Source organism: Cucurbita moschata, unplaced genomic scaffold (genome assembly GCF_002738365.1).
Source record: "Cucurbita moschata cultivar Rifu unplaced genomic scaffold, Cmos_1.0 Cmo_Scf00043, whole genome shotgun sequence".
Taxonomy (NCBI): Eukaryota; Viridiplantae; Streptophyta; class Magnoliopsida; order Cucurbitales; family Cucurbitaceae; genus Cucurbita; species Cucurbita moschata.
In genome coordinates, this window is record NW_019268559.1 from 943,749 (window position 1) to 965,997 (window position 22,249).

General features: G+C 38.4%; 6 protein-coding genes across 8 annotated transcripts; 4 read left to right on the top strand and 2 right to left on the bottom strand.

The window, feature by feature from the left end:
• The first annotated feature begins 347 nt into the window (after nt 1-347).
• On the top strand, nt 348-12,953 carry LOC111433719 (dof zinc finger protein DOF1.5-like). 2 transcript variants are annotated; one of them, XM_023070881.1, is made up of 2 exons: nt 348-748; nt 12,277-12,953. In XM_023070881.1, the coding sequence occupies exons 1-2, from the start codon at nt 666-668 to the stop codon at nt 12,860-12,862; spliced, it is 669 nt and encodes a 222-aa protein (XP_022926649.1). In that variant the 5' UTR covers nt 348-665; the 3' UTR covers nt 12,863-12,953. The 2 variants fall into 2 exon arrangements, with proteins under 2 accessions (XP_022926649.1, XP_022926650.1); XM_023070882.1 differs by lacking the exon at nt 348-748 and having other exon boundaries at nt 12,170-12,953.
• Nucleotides 742-4,185, top strand: LOC111433718 (trihelix transcription factor ASIL2-like). The gene is made up of 2 exons (XM_023070879.1): nt 742-2,048; nt 3,976-4,185. The coding sequence occupies exons 1-2, from the start codon at nt 1,178-1,180 to the stop codon at nt 3,987-3,989; spliced, it is 885 nt and encodes a 294-aa protein (XP_022926647.1). The 5' UTR covers nt 742-1,177; the 3' UTR covers nt 3,990-4,185.
• Nucleotides 6,302-8,431, bottom strand: LOC111433720 (protein LIGHT-DEPENDENT SHORT HYPOCOTYLS 10-like). 2 transcript variants are annotated; one of them, XM_023070884.1, is made up of 2 exons: nt 7,622-8,431; nt 6,302-6,559 (listed from the first exon to the last, which is right to left on the bottom strand). In XM_023070884.1, exon 1 carries the CDS (start codon nt 8,221-8,223, stop codon nt 7,645-7,647), a length of 579 nt encoding a protein of 192 aa, XP_022926652.1. In that variant the 5' UTR covers nt 8,224-8,431; the 3' UTR covers nt 6,302-6,559; nt 7,622-7,644. The 2 variants fall into 2 exon arrangements, with proteins under 2 accessions (XP_022926652.1, XP_022926651.1); XM_023070883.1 differs by having other exon boundaries at nt 6,302-6,550; nt 7,622-8,428.
• Nucleotides 12,954-13,116: 163 nt separating the features above from the next.
• LOC111433721 (olee1-like protein) lies at nt 13,117-13,892 on the bottom strand. The gene is made up of 2 exons (XM_023070885.1): nt 13,661-13,892; nt 13,117-13,593 (listed from the first exon to the last, which is right to left on the bottom strand). Exons 1-2 carry the CDS (start codon nt 13,821-13,823, stop codon nt 13,250-13,252), a joined length of 507 nt encoding a protein of 168 aa, XP_022926653.1. The 5' UTR covers nt 13,824-13,892; the 3' UTR covers nt 13,117-13,249.
• A 634-nt stretch (nt 13,893-14,526) lies between these two features.
• On the top strand, nt 14,527-19,134 carry LOC111433608 (ubiquitin-like modifier-activating enzyme atg7). The gene is made up of 14 exons (XM_023070698.1): nt 14,527-14,779; nt 15,228-15,445; nt 15,603-15,794; nt 15,887-15,941; nt 16,030-16,124; nt 16,278-16,467; nt 16,555-16,660; nt 16,738-16,882; nt 16,954-17,112; nt 17,211-17,399; nt 17,480-17,662; nt 17,748-17,863; nt 18,021-18,171; nt 18,778-19,134. Exons 1-14 carry the CDS (start codon nt 14,644-14,646, stop codon nt 18,958-18,960), a joined length of 2,118 nt encoding a protein of 705 aa, XP_022926466.1. The 5' UTR covers nt 14,527-14,643; the 3' UTR covers nt 18,961-19,134.
• Nucleotides 19,135-19,665: 531 nt separating this feature from the next.
• Nucleotides 19,666-22,063, top strand: LOC111433609. The gene is made up of 2 exons (XM_023070699.1): nt 19,666-20,393; nt 20,959-22,063. The coding sequence occupies exons 1-2, from the start codon at nt 19,897-19,899 to the stop codon at nt 21,809-21,811; spliced, it is 1,350 nt and encodes a 449-aa protein (XP_022926467.1). The 5' UTR covers nt 19,666-19,896; the 3' UTR covers nt 21,812-22,063.
• The last annotated feature ends 186 nt before the right edge of the window (nt 22,064-22,249 follow it).

Consider the following 22,249-nt stretch of genomic DNA (forward strand, 5'->3'; position numbering starts at 1 on the left):
GGGCTCGTAAAAGTGGCATTAAATGGGCCTGGGCTCGTAAAAGTGGCATTAACTGGGCCTGGGCTCGTAAAAGTGGCATTAACTGGGCCTGGGCTCGTAAAAGTGGCATTAACTGGGCCTGGGCTAGTAAAAGTAGCATTGTCTGGGCCTGGGCTCGTAAAAGTGGCATTAACTGGGCCTGGGCTTGTAAAAGTAGCATTGTCTGGGCCTGGGCTCGTAAAAGTGGCATTAACTGGGCCTGGGCTAGTAAAAGTGGCATTAGCTGGGCCTGGACTCGTAAAAGTGGCATAACTGGGCCTGGATTCGTAATAGTGGCATTAACTGGGCCTGGGCTCGTAAAATGGGCCTGGGTTAGTAAAAGTGGCATTAACTGGGCCTGGGCTCGTAAAATATATAGGCCCATTCTCGTTGTGGACTAATCGGAGCCTTTTAGCGTTTTTTAAAAATTAATTATAGAAATAAAGAAAATGGATTTTCTTATCCAAAAATGTTTTTGGTAGTTATATTTTAAGGGTAAAAAATAGTCCTCAGCGGGAAGTTTGATAAAGTCGGGTCAAAATAAGGATCGGGTGGGAGTTGGGTCAAAAGCAAAGGAAGGTCCAGTCCAGGCCCAACCGGAACTTCATGACCTGCGATGGAGAAGAAGGTTAATTCGAGAAGTTGGGATGGGGTGCGGGTTACAGAACGGTGACCCCACCTTTTGTCACCCACATCGGACCGAACCAACCAAACCCAACCAAACCAAACCCTCCAAGATCCAAATAGTTGTACTGACGCAGGTTTACATGTCTTTGTCCATGATTGAATTCAATTCGATTCAGCAATATGATTCCATCAACCCGAGCCAACCCGAGCCGAGCCGGTACCTCACCGTCAATCTCAACCGTGACGCAACCTAAGCCATTGATGCGACACGGCTCCCCCTCTCTCCCGGAATGGCGACATCAACGGCTCGACCGTACCGTATTACTCACTCTCCCCCCGACGCATTCGGCTCACGCGTCCGGCACTTCGTCGCCGACGCAACTTCTTTAACCTCAACCCTTAACCCTTCCCTGCTTAACCCTACCATTTTCCTCTCTCCTCCAGCCCCATCCCCATCCCGATCTAATCCCTTACATCTCTTATCTCCGATCGTCGGTCACCTACGATATTTCTATTTCCGCTGCCGCTCTCGATGGGCGACATGACAGATTCCTTGACACCGTCGTCTGGCCACTCCCGACCCATACCCGTTCGTGAAGACTGCTGGAGCCAGGAGGCTACCTCCACTCTCATCGACTTTTGGGGTCGCCGTTTTGTCGAGCTCAACCGGGGGAATCTCCGTCAAAAGGATTGGCAGGATGTGGCTGAAGCCGTCAATGCCCTCCATGGTCACTCCAAGAAGACTCACCGTACTGATGTCCAGTGCAAAAACCGAATCGATACCATTAAGAAGAAGTACAAGAACGAGAAGGCTAGAGTTTCCGCTTCCAACGGATCCCTAACCTCCTCTTGGCCCTTTTACGATCGCCTCGATGTTCTTATCGGATCTAATGTTTCTCTTAAAAAGCCATCCACCTCCATGTCTCCATCTCCGCCGATGGTGCGTCCTCTTTCCTACCGGAAGGCGCCGCCTTCGGGGACTGCAAATGCGGTTTCTGTGGCGATTCCGCAGAAGCGGCCATTGGCAGTGGTGGATGGGGGGCATTTTCGCAGGAATTATTCGGCTATGGCTGCAGCAGCAGCTGCTACAGAAGCAGAGGAGGAAGAGGAAGAGGAAGAGGAGGAGGAAGAGGAGGAGGAGGCGGAAGCAGATGCGGAGGAGAGGGGTATAGAGGAGGAGGAGGAGGGAGAAGGAGGGGGTATGAGAAGGTTGGCCGAAGCAATAGAGAGATTTGGGAAGATGTATGAAAGGGTGGAAGCAGAGAAGTTAAGGCAGATGGTGGAATTAGAGAAGCAGAGAATGCAGTTTGCAAAGGACTTGGAGGTGCAGCGAATGCAGATGTTCACGGAAACTCAAGTTCAACTCGAGAGGATCAAGCGTGGGAAGAAATCAGGTTCCAATGGTAACCAAAATTTCTTACCTTTCTTTATTTGTGGGTTGGGGGTTACTCTCTTAAATGTACAATTTCCCATTCATTTGTTTTAAAAATCAACTTCCTTTTAAGTGTTAATACAAATGTAATTGCATTCACCACTACTCGTTTCTACTTCTTTAATATGTTTGGTTTAGTGTGTGAAGGATTAGAGGTACGCTTGATGGGTATTATTTTAAGATGAAGGAGCTGCAATTTCTTATTTCTTATTTCTTATTGCATACCTACCTTTGGAGTTTGAACCTTTCAGAATATGCATGAGATTGCTAGGATTTGTTGTTCTGCACGTTTGCTCCTACAATGTCACAGTATGGCGTCTGCTTAGAAGGAATCGATTGTTCGAAGCTCACTCGGGCTCTTTTTGTTTCCTTTACGTGATTCTCGAGACATAGTAGAGTCAACTTCTGGAGTTTTATGAGCGTTGTTTCCACTTGCATTAGGATCAAACCCTTTCAAGACATATACCCTTTTAATGATGATGTCTAATAGTTATGGTCTTTTTTGAAGAGGTTAGACTTTTCGTTATTTACTTTTGCTTTTAGTTTCCCCTAATTCGCTGTTCAAGTATTTGCAAGGGGTGGACCGTTGATTTGGGGAAATCATCCATGAACTCAATTTTCCATAGTTAACCAATTAACCGAACAAACTTCGCTAACTAGATTGAGGAGATTTTGAACTGCTTGTCTTTATCTATCAATCCATCTTTCATCCTTCTACAGCGCATGTCCTTCACCTGATCTTCTCGTTTATCCAATTATAATCTGGTACTTTAGGAGTTGATTAGGTAGGTAAGGGTGCAAATAACCCATTAGTTTCTCCAAGTGAGAAATTTCTGCCAATTGTTTATACTAGGAACTCAAAATTGGCAGCAGATCAAACTGCTGATTTTCCAATTCTCATCTTTAGTGTTCTTCTACTGGTTAAGATTGTAGTGATGGGAACATTTGGTATCATAAAGTTCACATTGCAGGCTAGTAAGCAGCAACTTGTATACAGTACTAGTGTGTAAAATTAGCTGAACATTCGTATTGTGATTCACTCGTTAAGTCACGTGCGGTTTGATGCTGTAGTCATTTTAATATTTGAAGCTTTTAGTGATTGTAGCATGTTTAGAGACCGAGGGAAAACATTCTTTGTTATACAAGAGACAAAACAGATTTGGCACAGGGAAAGTAGTCTGTAATGCTCGGTTTCAAATTTTTATAAAATCTTGGACACAAGAAGTAGGAGAAGTTTATAGGAGGGTGATGATCACTTAGTACTTGCATGTTCCATTGTTCTTGCTAACCGTAAGCCTTTTAGCTTATTATGGCCCCACTCCCTTTTGATGTTATCTTGTCCCTTGCATATTCTTCTTTGCTTGAATATAATTTGTTACTTATCCAAGACGAGGAATTGGAATTGGCATGCTTGATGAATAATTTAACGTCCTTCTTTCTTTTTCATTTTTGTTAACTTATATTTGGGTTCGTAACTATGAATGCTGCCAAATATCTTGCGAGTTATCTTCCTGTATAAACTTGTTGGATAAAATGATATCAATGTTCTGTCTGTCTGTCTGTCCTGGTAGAATCCGTAAAAATATCCAATCTTATTGTCTTGAATCTGAACCCCTTGGGACACTCATGGGTCGACAAACTTCAATGATTTTTTCTTTCCCAATTGGAAACAGTTCTAGATGCCTCAAACTCAGTTTGATGAACTCTGTAGTGCATTGTGGGGGGGGTGGTCACGAGAAGAAAGGTGAAGAAGAAGGGTTTAAAATATCTCATGAGATTACAAGTTCCATTCTTTCTAATGTTCATTAACAATACATTTGTGTATGCATGGAATTCTTAGTTTGGCATAATGTGTTATTTGTTTCTGATTTCCGTACATCTTGTGGCTGTTTTTGCAGACATCTATGGTTAGCGACATTTGATAGTCCAACGTTGTGTTGGAAGAGCTTCCACCTTTGTCTCGCCCTTCTCCAAGTACATATTATTGCAGCTGATATGGGTATAAGTGAACCGCTAAGGCAGACAGATTGTTAGACCTATTTCAATATTCTTATTGTTCTTAGCTCTTTTTTTTTTTTTTTTTTTTTTTTTTTTTTTTTTTTTTTTTCCTTTTGTCTAATTGAATAGAAAAAGAACCTGAATTTGGAAGGAGTCTGGACCTTTATTTAGTCTAAATGTATTCGAGTTAGCTGTAATCTTATCAGTTTTTTCTTCTTTTAAAATGATATTGTGATATTGTAGTCACCATTCCTTCCTTTTGCTTCAATTAACTTGTACTACATTTATTGTTGTATTGTTGTATTGTTTTATTCTATTTCTGTATACTTAAAGCTAATAGTTTAGTCTTCAAGAACTTGCCATTCTAATTAGTGCTGAATTGAATGCCCCCTCCCCATACCCCCACACTGACTGTTCTAAAAAAATAATGGGAATACCTTCGTCTTATTTTAAAACTGGGATAAATTAAACACAAATTGATATTGTAACTGCCCACCGTTATAGCTATTATCCCTTTTGGACTTTTCTTTCTGATGTCTATGTGCTTTTAGTTCCGGGTTTTTTCTCCATGTTTAAAAACGCTTATGTTAGGGGAGAGGTTTTCACACTTTTAAGAAATGTTTCACCACTAGTAGCTTATGTTAGGGGGAGAGGTTTTCACACTTTAGAATGAATGTTTCACTACTAGTAGATATACCATTTGTAACATTTAAATTTACTGTTAGTAGATATTATTGAGATCTCAGTCCATGTTCATCAGATATTATTGAGATCTCAGTCCATGTTCATCAGATATTATTGAGATCTCAGTCCAAGTTACTTGGACTAGATATTGTTGAGATCTCAGTCCAAGTTACTTGGACTAGATATTGTTGAGATTCAGTCCAAGTTTACCCTAGTAGATTGAGATCTCAGTCCAAGCCCAAGTTCACCCTAGTAAATATTATCATCACTAGTAGATATTATTGAGATCTAAGTTCACCCTAGTAGATATTATATTGAAATATTCACCCACTCCATATTATTGAGAGATTTGATCTTCTAGATTTATCATTAAGATATCTAAATTTTTATTTCTAAAATATATAAATATCTAAATAAAATATGAGTTAATAGGATTATTAGTATCGGGTACTAAGGATCTTTTCTTACATATAATACTCTTTTTTGTGGGGCTAGTGATATCTTTTTTCCGAGAAAGGCTTTGGCTTGGAGCAAGTTAACCGCCCAAGTACGATGAATGTATTTGCAACCTCCTAGCAATGGTCGCCCGTTCCAATGTCTTAACGATCCAACCCTCATCAGCATTCAGCTTCCAAGACCTTACCTCCGACGCCTTCCACTGTCCTCTGTCAGCTTCCGAATTGGCTATATAGATTCTTTGGTGTACCCACAATGAATCTCCAACACCCCATCAATCCCAGTAATTGATCGAAGTCCACAAGCCCCTGCCCACAGACAGCGCACTTACATTAGAAAGACAATAATGTCACCAAAGCTTGGCTATACGCAGTGGGCATAATAAGATTTATCACCAGATACCAGCCATGCTTTGCCAAGTTGAAAACTTTGAAGTCCCTCATGAAGCCTAACCCACCAACTCCTTTGCTGACATACACACACACACACACACCCACTTCCCAACCTTTTCCAGTGGATTTTCCTTTTGTCCAGAAAATGCACTTTCATACCTGACTTCCAACCTCGTCAGCCAATTAATTCCCCTTGCCTCTTCAAAGACACGATCCCACGCCCCATTCCCCCTGTCGCTTCCCACCCTTTCAAAATCCTCGCCATTAACGGTATCAAAGCTTGGATTGTTATGGACTTCGACTTCAATTCCTCTAAATACAGGATCTATGTCGGGACACACAGATATTATTCTTCCCCACGCCTCCAAAAACGGGAAACAATTTACATTTTCATCTTTTTTTCGTTCCAAATGGTATATTTCTTTCATTAAATAAACAGAATACATTCCACAAATTCAGCAAGTAGTGTGTTTTATGCCCCTATTTTTGTGTAAACGATTGAATTGAAGGAGTAGTAGTCAAAACAGAACTAATGGGCAAGAACCCAAAAACAAATAACAACAAAATACAACAACTATCATGGGACAAGGACTAGGAGACAATGTTCAACCTCCAGCTGCAGCTGCATCTCAATCTATATATATATATATGCAATGAAAAGATAAATTCTTGATGTTCTAGTTTGAAAATGAAAAGACAGTAAACAGAAAATTGTTGTGTTTACCTTAATGGAAAGAAGATGGGTAACATAATATTGTGTGACATTGACATTGACATTGACATTGAGATTGAGATTGGTAAAATATGTAGAATGATGAAGAAGAAGGGCCATCTAAGATAAGATTATTCAAAACCACAATTCACCCTCTTCTTCACAACCAATATTGCAATTCTTCTTCTCCACTTCTTCCCTTCCTCCTCACACCCATCTTCCTTTCACTTCCTGCAATTACAACAAATATTCATTTAGTATAAGTTTGTGGGGGCATATGTGACAGCAAAAAGAAATGGTATTAATATTATAAACCTATATGATTTACGGAAATCTCAGTGTGGCGCATTATATATAATGCAATTAAGGGTTTATTATAATCCACAACTAAAAATATCTATATTTTTTATTATTATTATCTACCTTTTACGAATAAAATTCAAAATAAAAACTTGGGGTTTTTTTTTTTTTCTTTGAAATTTGTAAAAGAAATCACAATTTTCAAAAAATTGAATTATTTGTTTTGGATTCCTGCATGAATGGGGAAAATAGTACTGAAGAGTGTAGGTTGAGCTACATAAATGAAGAGCTAAAGATAGAATTTTTAATTGATTTGAAATTTGAAAATTATTGAGCTAATTAATCAAACACACTATCTTAAACCTCATTAATTACTTCAAAATTTCATCCATTTGAAATTAGCAATCAAACTATCCTGAATTAATATCAACTATAGTCTAATGATACATATATAAAATTAAAAAAGCATTAGGTAGGTAATTAGATTACATGTGAACATGACATTGGATGGTAATGATGATGATGATGGATGCCCATGCATGGGGAGCACAAAATCGAATAGAATCAGAAAAGGGCCAAATCTATTGAAAAGTAAACATTTTAGTTTGAAATATTAAATAAACAGTGTGGTTTTGGTTGATTTGATGAGAGAGAGAGAGAGGGTGTGAATGAATGGCACACCAATCAAAGCTCTATTTCTGATGGCATCAGAAAGGGTAAAAAGATGAACATCTGTTTTCACATTTCTTTTTTCCCTTTCTAAATAATGGTGTATGGTGCAAATTAGGGTTTTCAGAAGCATCCTCAAATTAGGGTTTTTTTTTTTTTTTTTTTTAATGCACTTATCCGATCATGATTTCCCAATCAACCCATCTTCTTAAATATATATATATATATATTTCTATCATGATTCAAAGCATGGGTTTTCGAATTATATTTCAAATGGATGATGACATGACATTAAAAGAACAAAAAAATGGATGAAGGAAGAATTATAATCACCATGGAAATGGATGAAGGAAGGATCAAGCCATCTGGGTCAAAGCAGCGTTGGTGTCATTATTATCGTTGCCCTTAATAATCTGATTCCTCTTCTTCTTCTTCTTCTTCTTGTACGGAATTCCTCTGGCCTTCGCTTGACAATCCTTCACCTCTCGTAGATACATCCGAATGGCTCCATTTCCAAAAGGGTTCACCTCTGGGGAACCTCCACTCTCCTCGTAGGCGGCACGGAGTCGGCCGATCAGGGCATCCAGACTGCCCCAAGCCTGTTTCAATGGGCAAGGGCAGGGAGCAGGCGGGTCGGGCTGCCCGAAAAACACACACCCATGTGAGTGAACCCTTGTTTTTCCAAACTGATCCAGGTATCGAAGAAATTCAAGAACATGGTTATAGTTACAGTGGGATAACGGCACTGGGGGTGTTTGGTTTTTTAGATATTGCCCAAAAGTGTTCCAATCTCGTCGCTTCTGCGACTCGTAACGGCTCAAGGGAACAGCACTGGGCTGAGTGGGCTGTGGCGGAGGCTGCAGCTGTTGTTGTGGATCGACGGTGGCCGACCGAGATGACGAGCCTTCACAACCTCCTGGTCTGTCTCCTAACATGATTATGGAGGAGGAATTTTGGGAAGCAAATTAAATGAAATGACACCCAAAAAATAAATAGGAATTTGGGTTGATGCAGAATTGAAGAAAGATTAAAATCACATCTGGGGGTCTTTTGAGAGGACATATCATGGGCCCATTCAACCTGCTTTTCTTCCCCTCTCTCTCTCTCTCTCTCTTTTCTTCCCCTCCGCCATTAACATAAATTTACTCCAACTTTATAAAGTTCCCTCCTTTTTTTTTTCTCTCTTCTGCAATTGAAATGATTACGTAATATATATATTTTTCAAGGATTACGGTTTTCAACTCCAGTTTCAAATTCGCATTCATTATTACACCCTCAGATGTGTGGAGGAAGCTGGCAGTGGCTTTGCCAAAATCATTATAATTTAATTTCCACCGCATAATTAATTAATTAATCACTTATTTCTTTTTGTAGAATGAAATTGTCTTGTTTTGGTAAAATTCAAACCAACAGCAATAATAGGCTTTAATTCTTTTCATTTCAATTAATAAATGAACCAACTTTGATTTATTAATAAATTATCAACTTTTGTAAAGATTGATCTCATACAATCATTATGCACGAAGACAATAATATCTTATATATTAAATTTGAGCAGCCTCGAGTCAGTGGAGATCATCGCACTGGATCTTCTCCTATAACCATATAATCAATAATTCACTAATTTAATCTTATTATATTTTCATTAGGGTTTTACATCGCTGGCTGTAATTAAGGGAGCTGATTTGATTAATTACTATTTGTATCATTTTTTGCGCAATTAATGCAATGCTTTCTTTTGCATTAATCTTGGAGGGGGTTTGAAATTAAATGAGTAGAGCTTGTTTTAATGGGTTAGTTAGTGTGTCGGTTTTCATAATCAATTTGGATATTTCTTTTTTTGGACGCTAAGAACAGTCATTTAACCCTAATAAGCTAGTTGACACTAATTCACGGACAAGTTTAATATTCTATACTTGTATTTAATATCCCAATTTTGTAGTAATTGGTTCCAATCAATTCAGTTAAGTAACACACAAGTGTAATTAATATAGCACAAAACAGAGAAGTGGAGCAGGAAGAACAAGAAGAGGAAGAAGAAAGTGGGTATTATTTGGATTTGTTTTTTGATCTTAAAAGTTGGGAAAAGGAGGAGAGGAGACATAAAAGAGGGATGGGAGCAAAATAGGGAGACATATCTGCGTGACAATGGGTCCAAACATTAGGTTATGTGTACGATGCAATTAAGTGGTTGTTTGGAAGTGCACCCTTTTTCTTTTTTGTTTAGACATGGATTCTAAGTACCTATTCTAATATCTCTCTCTTCACCTTCACACATCTTAGAATATAATCCAGAATTTAACGATGAATAATGGAACTACCCTTTTTTTTTTTTTTTTTTTTTTTAATATTCGCGTCTTTGGTTGCCCTAAAAGAACAGACCTTGCGAATCAGATGGTCCAACGTATTGGGTTGAGGCTAAGCTTAATCCAACTACGCCAAGCCCGACCATGTGAGCAAAGGCCTTAAGGGTTAGGCCCATCTTGAGCCAAGTGATCGTGATATAACCCCATGTTTCAGATTTGAATTGCACTATATAAATATGAGTCTCCTAATTTTTGTTATTATGATATAAACTTTAATTGATTCTTCCAATTATTTGAATTGTGCGTAGAAAATGAATTATAATAATAAAACACAAAATTAAAACTAGTAGGTCGAGATAATTAATATTTTACTCGAAATGTCACAAGATTCAATTAATGATAATTGAGTATGTAGCGTATGAATATATGCAAAGTATACATCAGAGAGGATCTACTGTGGGACAGCTTTCTCCTAACTTTGTCCTCTATTATCTAATATTCCACAATCACACGTGGCCAGTGGGACCTATGGCTGGCTAGCGTTGAATTAAGACAAAGTTTTATTATTATTATTATTATTATTTTCGATTAAAAATAAATAAATATATATATAATTACACATTCCAATTAAACAACTTTGAAGTAAATATGTATCATACCTATAATTCAATATTCCACTAAGTGTTTGTGTGTAGATCTATATAGTCTTTATTGATTAGAAGTGGCTTTGTAAGATGCAATTCTCTTTTTGGTGTTATGTGTCTACAAATGGACTTGAGTAGCTAATAAGAAAGTAAGTAAGATGATTCTGTTGTTGTAGGCTTTGAAAAAGTTCAAATAAGATCTATATGAACATTATGATATCATTGACAATTTGTTGTACAAATTATGGAATAAATTAAATACCTTCTTTTTGTAGAACACAATTAATTATAAGATTAATGGAATGGACACAGTATCTTAGTTATATGATTGGTGGGGTGAGCAAGTGAGCAGTGAGCAGTGAGCAGTGCTGGCGGGCGGGCGGGCAGGCAGGCAGGCAGGCAGGCAGGCAGGCAAGGCGGGTAGGTAGATAGAGTGGTTGGTGCCCCTTTTTGGCAATTTTCAGTCGCAGTCTCAGTCGCTTTCTCTGATGAATGCATAATTGAATTAGTACAACCAGCTGATCAAAATTCAGACCTAATTTTTACATCACTCACGCTTTCTTCTCTCTCTCTACAAAACTAATAAATTAATAAAAAATATGTATTTCTGTCTCACTTGGGGCACCATCTAAGCGTGCCCAAGCGGAGTTGGGCCACCTTTCGGCTTTTGGCCCAGCGCCTGTTCGAGCCATGGTTGGTTGGTTGGTGCTGTGGTCCACTTGGTGTGTTTTGGGCCTGTTTAGACAGTTGCAGGAAGAGAGCATCCAAGAGAAGAAGAGTTGCCAAGTAACGCCTAATTCCTAATTACAAAACCAAACTTACCATAATTATAATAATAATAGAGTTGCCAAGTAAAAGAAGATTTGCAAGGAATGGTATGGATTTGAGCTTATTTGATCGAGAAGTCCAACCAGCACTGTGTTTGGTAAGGATTGTTGGGTAAAATTCAACCCTTTACGACTATTCGATAGAATCTAAAGTCATTTGGATATGTTTTTAGGTAAAGGTGTTTAAGACTTTGAGTTAGTGATTATGATCAGAAATTGAATCATTCGTGTCGTGATCATCGCTTCTAGACTAATATCAAACGATCAGAAGATTATGATTTTAATAAATTTGAATATGGGATGGTAGGGTTATGTGTTGCATAGCTTTCTCCAACTTTGAAGTAATTAAAGAGAAGCACTCAAAAATAAAGGATGCCTTTTTGTGTTGTTTTTATTGCATATAAAAACTTGCTTTGCTGGTTGACATAGATAAAGAAGAATCTTGTATATTAAAAGAAAAATATATCCCCCATATCAAAACCTGCTTTCTTTCCTTATCATATAATTTAATTTCCAATATGAAAGAAATAAAGATAGATAGATAGATACTTTGAACACTTTGTCCATACCACTAAATTTCACGTTTAATATCAACAACAAAACTTCATCACCACCCATTGGGTTTCAACCATAAAAAAAAGCAGGCTTTTTGGAAGATGGATATATCAACAAAGCTCTCAACTTTAAGAATCAAACCAACTTTAAGAACAATCTCACCCCCAAAGCTAAGAGAGAAAAAGAGAAAGAAAAAGAAAAAGAAAGAATTATGTGAAACTTAAACCAGAAGAAGGACACCGGATGCACCATTTATTCCTAAACTTCTTTTCCTTTTTCTTTCATAAAGAATGGAAGACTAATCAAGAGCCAAATTCCAATAACAAAAAGTTCTTTCTTTTTTTTTCTTTCTTTTTTTAAAGAAAAAATCTCTTTGGGTTTGTAGCAAAAGTGTGATCAACCAATATGGGTGCTTGGATTAGGAACTACTTTTCAGATACTTTCTTTCTTTTTTTTTTTCTCTTTATTGATAGAGAAGCGCGTGATGATGACATGCAGCAAATGATCGATACACCATACCAATTTCAGTAATTGGCGTCTGTTTAGTCCCATTGATTCTCATGTTTTATCAACCACTTTTACTTCCATCACTTCCATCTGTATATAAACCCGTTTCCCTACATCTCTTCTCTGCACAAATTTACCCATCAAAACAAAACAAAACAAAACAAAACAAAACAAAACAAAACAAAAACCCTCTCTCGCTCTCTCTCTGTTTCATCATATATGGCTGAGGTTCACTGTAGCAACACTGGTGGAATTAAGCTCTTTGGCACCGTCATCACTTTACAGACCAGAAGCATCAAGGAGGAGCCGGAGAAAGGTGGTGACGGTGGCGGTGGCGATCAACCAGAGATGAAGAGGCCGGAGAAAATAATTCCATGTCCTAGATGTAAGAGCATGGACACCAAATTCTGTTACTTCAACAATTACAATGTTAATCAGCCCAGACATTTCTGCAAGGGTTGTCAAAGGTACTGGACGGCAGGTGGGGCGCTACGGAACGTGCCCATCGGAGCCGGCCGCCGGAGAGCCAAGCCGCCGCTGCCTAATTGTCGAATCCTTTCCGGAGAGCTTCCCGAGGATTATGGGCAGCTTTACGATGCTGCTTCTGGGATTATTCATCAGCTTGAATTGGATGCGGTGGAGGGGTGGCATCTCACGGTGGCAGAACAGGATTTCGCCCAAGTTTTTCCTCTCAAACGCCAGAAGATTATCGGTCAACACGGCCAAACGTCCTGAATTAACCCCATCTTTTTGTCGATGATTTTATGTGGAAAATAGAGAGGTATACAGTTTAAAATTTAGTGGATATTATGTAAATATTTTGATCTGTGGTTAACGATGGTGATCGATGATTCATATTGCCGGATGGGCGATGTGGCTTGAGATTATGAATGATAAATTAAACAATAGGGTTATAATATATATACATATATAGCGTGTGATGCACGGCATTCATATAAAGAAAGAAAGAGAATAAATTGAGCCTTGGATTAAAATAAATAGAGTTTATTAAAGAGGGTAGAGTGCATACATTAGATAAGGCGAAGCAGGGCAGGGCAGGGCAAGTCAGGGCGGGGTTGATAATATTATTTAATGGAACAAGGAATACAGAGAGTGGGGGGCTCAAACAAGAAGGCCAGCCTCATCGTATCCAAGCTGACGAACAACCTCCTTGCACCCCGGATCGGACTCCTTCCTCATGAAGCCCAGTGGGTTGGCTTGACGAACAGGGCTTGTGATACCATTGTTGGCAGTGATGCTGACTCTGGCCCGATGAGCAAATCCATCGCTAGGAAGCTCACTGCATTCCTCCTCGCTACTCTTCACCAGTGACACTTCGCAAATTTCCTCCTCACGGTCTCCCTCCACTTCAATGCGGTATTTTCCGTTGTTGTCGGTCTCCGCCTCCCTACTCAGCGTCACGTTTCCTCCTCCTTCCTTCCGGCATTCCAACTTCACCTTTGCTCCTGATAACCAATTCAATCATTTAGGAAACACAAATACACAACGTAGGATGGATACCAACTTACTTACCTTCCAAGAATGTGCTGATGCGGGTGATGATCTGGATGCGGCAGGTGTCACAGTAAACACGCCCGTCGACGAAGAAGCGATCTTTTTCGGAGAGGGTGACGTCGAGGAAGGAGAGGAAACAGAGGGCAGAAAGAAGGATGATAGCAGCAGAGGATTTTGCCATTTTTATTATGATTGTACCCCTGCCTTGCCCTGCACTGCCCTGCTCCTGCTTCTTTTGTTGGAGGGATAAATTTGAAGTGAAATTGAGAGGAGTGATTTGAATAATTGGAAATGAAGGTCATTTTATAGGACGGGATCTCATTGATTCCCGGAGTTGGTTAGGATTTTGTGGATGAAACTTCTTTTGCCTCCTCTTTCTCGTAGTAACTAAATTGGTTAATAAATTACTATTTTTTATTAGAAATACATCTCAATGCTATTACAGAGCAGCCTAATTATATCATTCTAAATACCAGAATTACATTTAAAATACGTCATACTTAATCTTCCATCAATTTTAACCAAATCACATATTTTATACAATAAATAAATAATTTAAAACACATATCATATATATATATATAATTAAGTTAAACGGAACAATTAGTATTTAACCGTGCTACTCCCAATTGGATGATTATCTATATATTAGTTTCAACTTATTGAATAAATAATTTTTAGAAAATAATATCAATATGTTAAAAAGAAGGTAGTCTAAATGATAGATAAAATTATTTATTTTATTTCAAAATATAAATATTTTTTAAACGAAAAAAATGATTATTTTATTATTTTTCTAGAATTAAAAAAACTTTTAATTAGATAAATGAATTAAAAATGTAAAACTATAAGGCGACTTCGGCCATTTAAAAAATACCAAAATTCTTTCTCTTAAGCGTCTTGCGATTTACGAGGCAAAATTACAGGGCCAGACGGAATCTAGTTCTTCTTGTTCAGACTTCCCCCATCGACAGAGGAAATAGAGCGAGAAGAAGAAGACTATGGCCGCTAACGATAAGGGATCTATATTGCAATTCGCACCATTCCAAAGCTTGGTGGACGAAGGATTCTGGCATAGGCTCTCTTCCTTGAAGCTCAATGAACTAGGCATCGACGATTCCCCTATTCCAATCACTGGTCCGCTTCTTCTTCTTTTTCTTATTCTTTCTTTCTTTCTTTTGTTGTGTGATTCCCGATTCCTAGAGGCCACAAATTATGGTGTCAACGATTTCGTATTTCAGTTGATCTCATGACCTAAAGTCAGGTCTTGACTCCAAATCAAACTCTTTGACGAGGATAGAATGTTGGTTAATCAATGTGATTAAGCGGAATCATATATTTGATGAATATACTGTTTGAATTTGAATACTTGTTTGTTTTGGATATCCTTTAAATTCTAACTTCTGATAATATATAGTTTGATTTTGCTTATATGCAATGGTTCTCTCTGCAACCAGAAAAGAAAATAAAAGATACATAATTTGGATCTTTATACTTCGTCAATGCATTAGCATTCTTTAGATGGCTTACTTTGGTTATTCACAGCGCGTATGTATTAAGACAATCAAGAACCATCTCCTTGTAGGTTTCTTTGCACCTTGTGCACATTCTCAAGTGTCAAATCATTTGACGCTTCTATCTGAGTCATTGCCTTCCGAAGTAAGCAGCGAATCATCAGCACCATTAACTACTAAAGGCAACAGGAATAGGTGCTCTGTTCCTGGAATCTTATACAATACAAATACTGTGGAAAGCTTCCATGCCCTTGACAAGCTAAGCTTACTAAAATCTGAAGCAAAGAAGGTATATTACGCTCAATGATTTTCATTTCTTGGATACAGTACACGGGCAGTGGCAGTTTCTATTTTTTGTTTAGGATAAAGTTATTACATCACAAAATCTTGCAGATTGTTTGCGTTAAGTTTGTGTTACAAGCTCAATTCTCCATTGTCGTGACTAGATTTGGGAGGATATTCTCAGCGGAAAAGCTATAGAGGATAGTTCAGTACTTGCAAGATTCCTTTTGATCTCATTTGCAGACTTGAAGAAATGGAACTTTCACTATTGGTTTGCTTTCCCTGCTCTTGTTCTCAATCCTCCAGCAACTGTAGTTGAACTGAAACCTGCTTCACACTGGTTTAACTTGGAAGAAGTATGCTAGATTTTAACTATGTCTATATCCTGTTGTTAAGTGTTCAAAAAGCTATTGCAATTTTTATATTTATATTTTGTTTTAATATATAGGCTGAATCAGTTTCCTCAAGTTTTGCTCAGTGGCGCAGCTCAAACCTAACTTCTGGTAGGCTTGCATTCTTCGCTGTTTCAGAGTTTTATAGATTACAAGTGAAGTTTTGGTTTTTTACTGTATAATTTTCATCCTGCTGCAGACATACCTTTTTTCTTGGTGAATATTGATTCAAGTTCTCAAGCTAGCATTAAGCATCTGAGAGATTTTGAAGCCTGCCAAAACAATGGGGAAAAGGTCTGTTGGGGTTACTCTTCTAGTAAGGAAAGTAGGCTTTTACTAGACAGATAGTTCCATTAGATAGTTTGGTGATTAAAAGTGCTATGAGCTCTCATGACCATACAATTATTGATGAAACTTTCTTATAGCCTGTCTAGTCTCTTCTTGCAGCTTCTTTTTGGCTTTTATGACCCCTGTCATCTTCCAAATAATCCTGGTTGGCCTCTTCGCAACTTCCTAGCTCTAATTTACTCGAGATGGAATCTGAAGTCGGTGAACTTTTTATGCTACAGAGAGAACCGTGGTTTTGCAGATCTTACTTTATCTCTTGTTGGTAAAGCTTTGATCGATGATACCCAAGGTAGTAAAAGAAGTTTGTAGCAGCGCCAGTTTTTTCTCTAACCCACAAAGTAGCTCAGCCAACTTTTTCTTCTTCTTTTTTCTATAGGGTTTAGAGATCAACAATGCATGCCTAATGTGGTTGGATGGGAGCTGAACAGAGGGAAGAAATGCCATAAATCTATTAACCTTGCAAAATCCATGGACCCAACTCGGTATATTTCTATGTTCCAGGCATTTTGGTCGAGGAAGAGGATGTGCAGTTATTGACTGATATGTACATTGTTGACAGGTTAGCTATATCAGCTGCAGATTTGAATTTGAGACTAATGAGGTGGCGTGCTTTGCCTTCTTTAAACATAAACATCTTGTCTTCTCTCAAGTGTCTCTTGCTTGGGGCAGGTACTCTTGGATGTCAGGTTGCACGTATGCTTATGGTGAGTGCTTTGTAGAAAGTTGTACTTGTAGTTAGTTTCTATCTATTTGTTGACAGGTGACTCATTTGTAGGCATGGGGTATACGGAAAATTACACTAGTTGACAGTGGAAGGGTAGCTATGTCGAATCCATTGAGGCAATCACTTTACACAATGGAGGACTGCCTCAATGGTGGTGACTTTAAAGCCGAAGCAGCAGTTAAAAGTCTCAATCGAATTTTTCCCGCCATGGTAAAATTTGATGCATGACCCCAGCAGAGAGAAAATTACCTGATTTTATCATTTTATTCATTTGTGGTTTTTTCTTTTCCTTCAAAAAAAAAAACTAGGAAGCCGAAGGTGTTGTGATTTCCATACCAATGCCTGGTCATCCTGTTTCAGACAATGAAGCAGCCAGCATGCTTGATGATTGTAGACGACTCGATGATTTAATTAATTCTCATGATGCAGTTTTCTTGTTGACTGATACTAGGGAAAGTCGGTGGCTTCCTACACTTCTATGTGCCAATACAAACAAGGTATATTTTTGTTGAAGAAATTGTGTATAGGCTTCTCATACATCGCATTTCAATTTTTAATGTATTTTACTGGTTTGCAGGTTACAATCACTGCAGCTTTGGGGTTTGATAGTTTCTTAGTTATGCGCCATGGAGCTGGTCCTTCTGGTTCCTGCCATGATTCCACATCTCAAACCAATATAGCCAATCTTTCTTTAAATGCTGCAAACACAAAGCAGAGATTGGGCTGTTACTTCTGTAATGATGTTGTTGCGCCCATTGATGTAATTTTCTCAAGCTCATGTGCTGCAGTTTGGTTGTTGTTTTTTTTTTTTTTTGTGCTTATTCTCAAGTTGCATGTTCTTGCAGTCAACTGCCAATCGCACATTGGATCAACAATGCACTGTTACTCGCCCAGGGCTTGCTCCCATTGCGTCAGCCATTGCAGTTGAACTTCTGGTTGGAATTTTACATCATCCCGAAGGGTAAGCCTTCTCAGACAGTGGTGGTAAAGGCTTGAAATTTCTGTGTCTTGACTACTGAAAAGTTGCTTAGGTGTGAGAAGTCGAGTTAATGGGGGTTTATACTTGGTTTCAGAGGTGTTTGACAATGCCTTATTGGTCTTTACTCCAAATTGTACAGAATATATGCTGAATGTGAACTATCGAACTCTGGAGCATCTGAGCAACCTCTGGGTATCTTGCCCCATCAAATTCGAGGCTCCCTCTCACAGTTTTCTCAGATGACACTTGTTGGCCGTTCATCAAATACTTGTACAGCTTGCTCCAGCCTGGTAAGTTAATGCCACACACAAAAACGCACAAAGAGACACACACACACACACACACACAAAGGTTGATTCAAACATTTCAATTCATATTCGTAGACCTTGACGTTTGGATTTTGGGACTAGCATAATCGACCTAATTAGAGATGTAGAAGAAAATGGATTCAGTTAATTTACCTGCTCGTACCAATCCAATATCCAATTATTTTGGACATTTGAATGGTTCAAACAGTTGGATTAGGTGGTAACTCTCCAAAGCGATACAACTGTCCTCGCGAAAATTCCTTCCAACACCATTTCCTCTTGAAGCACGCTCATACAAAGATTATTGAATTTAGCTGAAGATGTAATGGCTGCAACTCTGGGAACAATGATATCAAATATGGAAAGAGTTTCAGTTTCTGAACCGCTAAACCAGGAAGGTCATTCAGTAATAGTCTAGAGAGGATGTAGCCTGAATCTACTAGAAGTTTCTTCTCTCATTTTCTAAACCTGTTTATTTTAAGGAAGATTAAGCTTAACAGGTTCAATTGCTGAATGCTTCTTGGGTTGTTTTCCCCTTCTTTTAATATCAAGCATCAAGCATGATTCATGATGATATTCATTTTGCAGGTTGTATCTGAATATCGTAATAGGGGCATGGATTTTATTCTTCAAGCGATCAACCATCCAACTTATTTGGAAGATTTGACCGGACTTACAGAGTTGATGAAATCAACTAGCTCTTTTCAACTGGACTGGGACAATTACACGGATGGTAGTGGTGATGATGATGATGGATGTATCGAAATTTGATGCAGACATTCAATGTATTGTATAACATCAATTCAATAACATTTTTTGTACATAAGCACTGACTGAAAAAATCAAATTCCAAATTTAGTATTTTTCTTGAATCCTTAGTTAGTCATGTATGTGTCTTGCAGATGCTTCTTTCTTGGTTCAATACATAACTGTGTTCAAATTTCATTATCATTAGCTATTGCCAGTCCCCGACTTTTCATCTATTAGCTCATATAAACAAAAATTGTTATAGTGATATCAATCCATTCGTCAACCAAATTTCATAATCTATAGCTATTGCAAGTCCGACATGTTTTTTTTTAAAAGTTCTTGCAATTAGTTGAGTGATTTCCTACCGGTATTTCTCTTACTGTCTATTTAAAAGAAAGAACAAAAAAAAAGGATGAAAAATACATTTAATGAACAAATATGGAATCTGGATGTTACATTAAATACGACAGCCTCTTGGTAGATTCGGGATTCATATTTCAGAAATTTGTTCCCTTTTCTTGGTGTAGCTCTACGGACAACATCTTTTAGATATATTTAAGATGTTAAATTTACTTAATCACAATTAATATTCAGAGATCTGGACGCCTCGATTATTACACAAATTCTTCCCCGAAGCTGATTCAAACTATTATTTTAAGATGGAAAAATTAGTATAAGGTTAGACTAATTATATAATTAAGCGATCAAAATAATAATAATAATTAAGAGAAAATGTGTTTCTAATACCATAGAGTATTAGCGGTATCCTTCGTACGTTCTTTCTTGTTCTCTTTAATTGAAATCGTTCATTTAAAATTTAAAAATGCGACTGTTGAGAGGAGGCATGGGATGATATTAAGTATTGGGTTCGGGGGAGTGCATGTGCCTTCACTTCCCTCTGTTTGCTTCTCTATATCTCTCTCATAATTCATTCAATCTTCATTTCTTTCTCTGATCATGAACCCCATGTCCTCCATTTCTTCTTCTTCTTCTTCGTCTTCTTCTCCTCAAACTCCCATTTGGGTTTACTCAAATGTGAAGCACCGGTTCTTCAATCGAATCCGAAGATTCCTCTGTTCCAAAACGCCCAAAAAACCGTATATCTCGCCCACTGCTTCAATCATTACTTCACCCAAATTTACAGAAACTAGTAATGAAGTTATACAAGTTGCAGATGCTGATTGGAACCGTAGTGGCGGAGTTAGCCGTGGTGCCGATGAATCCGCGGCGGCGTTACGAAGGACGGTGAAGAAGCTCCACTTCGGGGACTGGGAAGAGAAGGAGATTGCAGCCGACGTGATTGGTAAAATTTCTAAAGAGGACGTGAAGGTGAAGAAATTAGTGGTGGAACTAGGGGTTGTGCCGGCCTTGGTTTCAATGGTGGCGTCCGATACCATGGGGCGGCCGGAAGTGGCTGTGCAAGCGTTACTTGAGCTTGCCAAAGGAAGCTTCGAGTAAGTCACTTAAAATCCTTCAAAATTTTCTGCTCCCTGTTTTATTACGTGCATCCATGTGTGAGTGTTCTGTACTTTTCAATGAAAAACTTTCCCCAGTAGTGAATAGAAATTATGGATTTCCATATCAATTTGAAGACAGAACCTTACTCAAAGACGTGCAGCAATAAGGATTTCCTCGATATTCCAAATTTGGAAAAAAGGGTATACATAAACATAGACAACCAAAAGCTCCCATATATTAATTAAGATAGAGAGGAAATTTTTGAAGGATATGGGTCAACTCTATATTCTGGCAAGATAGCCATGTGCTTAGTGCAGTGAAGTTTTGGATCTGTCTTAATTGAAATCAGAATCAAATGGTTAGTTTGCATCATAATAATAAAAAAGATGTTCGCTTTTAGTTTATGTAATTGTATATCGAGTTTGTGGGTACTTTTACCTGCCTCTAAAGTCTGAACTGTTGTGGCCAAAGTCAGCATTTGGCATTTGGCCTGACTTGTGTTTTTTCAAGAATCTCTACCAAAAGTTGGACTTATTGTTCTTTGTTTGTACTATTCTTTAGGAACAAAGCCCTCATGGTGGAGGCAGGAATCTTACACAAACTTCCCAGTGACATCCGAGCCATGGATGAATCAGCAAAGCACGATTTTGCAAGACTGTTGTTGGCACTGTCGTCTCTGATCAATTCCCATTTCACTACTGCCTTACAGACGAATGAAAATGCCATCCCATTTATTGTGGAGATTCTAGATTCAACCTCAAATTTCGAGACCCAAAAATGTTGCATTGGAACTCTGCATAACATCTCCACAGTTCTAGAAAATGTAGGGCCTCTGGTCTCAAATGGTGTGGTGCACACCCTCTTGAAAATGTCCTCATCGAAAGGCCTTTCACATAGAGCCCTCGCAGCATTGGGAAACTTGGTGGTGACTTCACAGGGAAAGAAGGCTATGGAGAGCAGTCCAATGGTCCCGGATGCCCTCATAGAGATTATGACATGGGAGGACGAACCAAAATCTATCGAGTTTTCCGCTTATATCTTAATGATATTGGCTCATCAGAGCTCAGAACAGAGAGAGAAGATGGCGAAGTCAGGCATTGTTGCAGTGCTTCTTGAAGTGGCATTACTAGGCAGTCCACTGGCTCAAAAGAGGGCACACAAGCTGTTACAATGGTTTAAGAATGAGAAGCAAGGAAAAATGGATCCACATTCTGGGCCACAGACGGGTAGAATAGTGATTGGGTCGCCTGTAAATCAGATAGAGGCTCAGGAAGGGAGGAACATGATGAAGAATTTGGTGAAACGGAGCTTGTATAAGAATATGGAGTTGATTACTGGACGGGCCAATGTGGGAGATCCAGCAAAACTCAAGAGATTGGTCATTAGCACCAGTTCTAAAAGTTTACCTTTTTAATCTCTGATGTTAACTCCTGTGCTCCATAATTTTTTCATCAGAAGCAAAAAAATACCCCAACATAGCAGAAGAAAGCGAGCATCTTCTAGTGAAGCAAGAAATGAATTTTCAGAAAGGGCTCTCATTTTTGTTGTACAGCTTTGATCATGTGGAAAAATAAAAGAAGAGCTAAGAATTTTTTTTGTTCCATTATTATAATTATTGTAAGAATAGATAGAGCTTTCATAAACTCGACTCTGAGTTTTCAATCTATTGCTCTTCTTGTTGTCGTGAAATTTGGTATAGTTTTCAATCTGTATCTAATAAACTACAGAGTAGCTCAAGCAACAACAATTTTAGAGAGAAACTGATATGATTCAGATTTCAGACCCAAACATTAATGACGAGAAGGCCTAACATTAGATGAGAAACAACAAACCTGAAGCCTCAGAGTACATA

Bases quoted from the DNA above. Each gene is read 5' to 3' on its own strand.
- LOC111433719 (XM_023070881.1), top strand. From the start codon at position 666: ATGGGGTGCGGGTTACAGAACGGTGACCCCACCTTTTGTCACCCACAT. The intron at 749-12,276 runs CTCCAAGATCCA...CCATCAAAACAA, and splicing joins AAACCCAACCAAACCAAACC to AACAAAACAAAACAAAACAA.
- LOC111433718 (XM_023070879.1), top strand. From the start codon at position 1,178: ATGGGCGACATGACAGATTCCTTGACACCGTCGTCTGGCCACTCCCGA.
- LOC111433720 (XM_023070884.1), bottom strand. From the start codon at position 8,223: ATGTTAGGAGACAGACCAGGAGGTTGTGAAGGCTCGTCATCTCGGTCG.
- LOC111433721 (XM_023070885.1), bottom strand. From the start codon at position 13,823: ATGGCAAAATCCTCTGCTGCTATCATCCTTCTTTCTGCCCTCTGTTTC. The intron at 13,594-13,660 runs GTAAGTAAGTTG...ATTGGTTATCAG, and splicing joins CATCAGCACATTCTTGGAAG to GAGCAAAGGTGAAGTTGGAA.
- LOC111433608 (XM_023070698.1), top strand. From the start codon at position 14,644: ATGGCCGCTAACGATAAGGGATCTATATTGCAATTCGCACCATTCCAA. The intron at 15,942-16,029 runs GTAGGCTTGCAT...ATCCTGCTGCAG, and splicing joins CAGCTCAAACCTAACTTCTG to ACATACCTTTTTTCTTGGTG. The intron at 17,864-18,020 runs GTAAGCCTTCTC...CAAATTGTACAG, and splicing joins ATTTTACATCATCCCGAAGG to AATATATGCTGAATGTGAAC.
- LOC111433609 (XM_023070699.1), top strand. From the start codon at position 19,897: ATGAACCCCATGTCCTCCATTTCTTCTTCTTCTTCTTCGTCTTCTTCT. The intron at 20,394-20,958 runs GTAAGTCACTTA...ACTATTCTTTAG, and splicing joins CTTGCCAAAGGAAGCTTCGA to GAACAAAGCCCTCATGGTGG.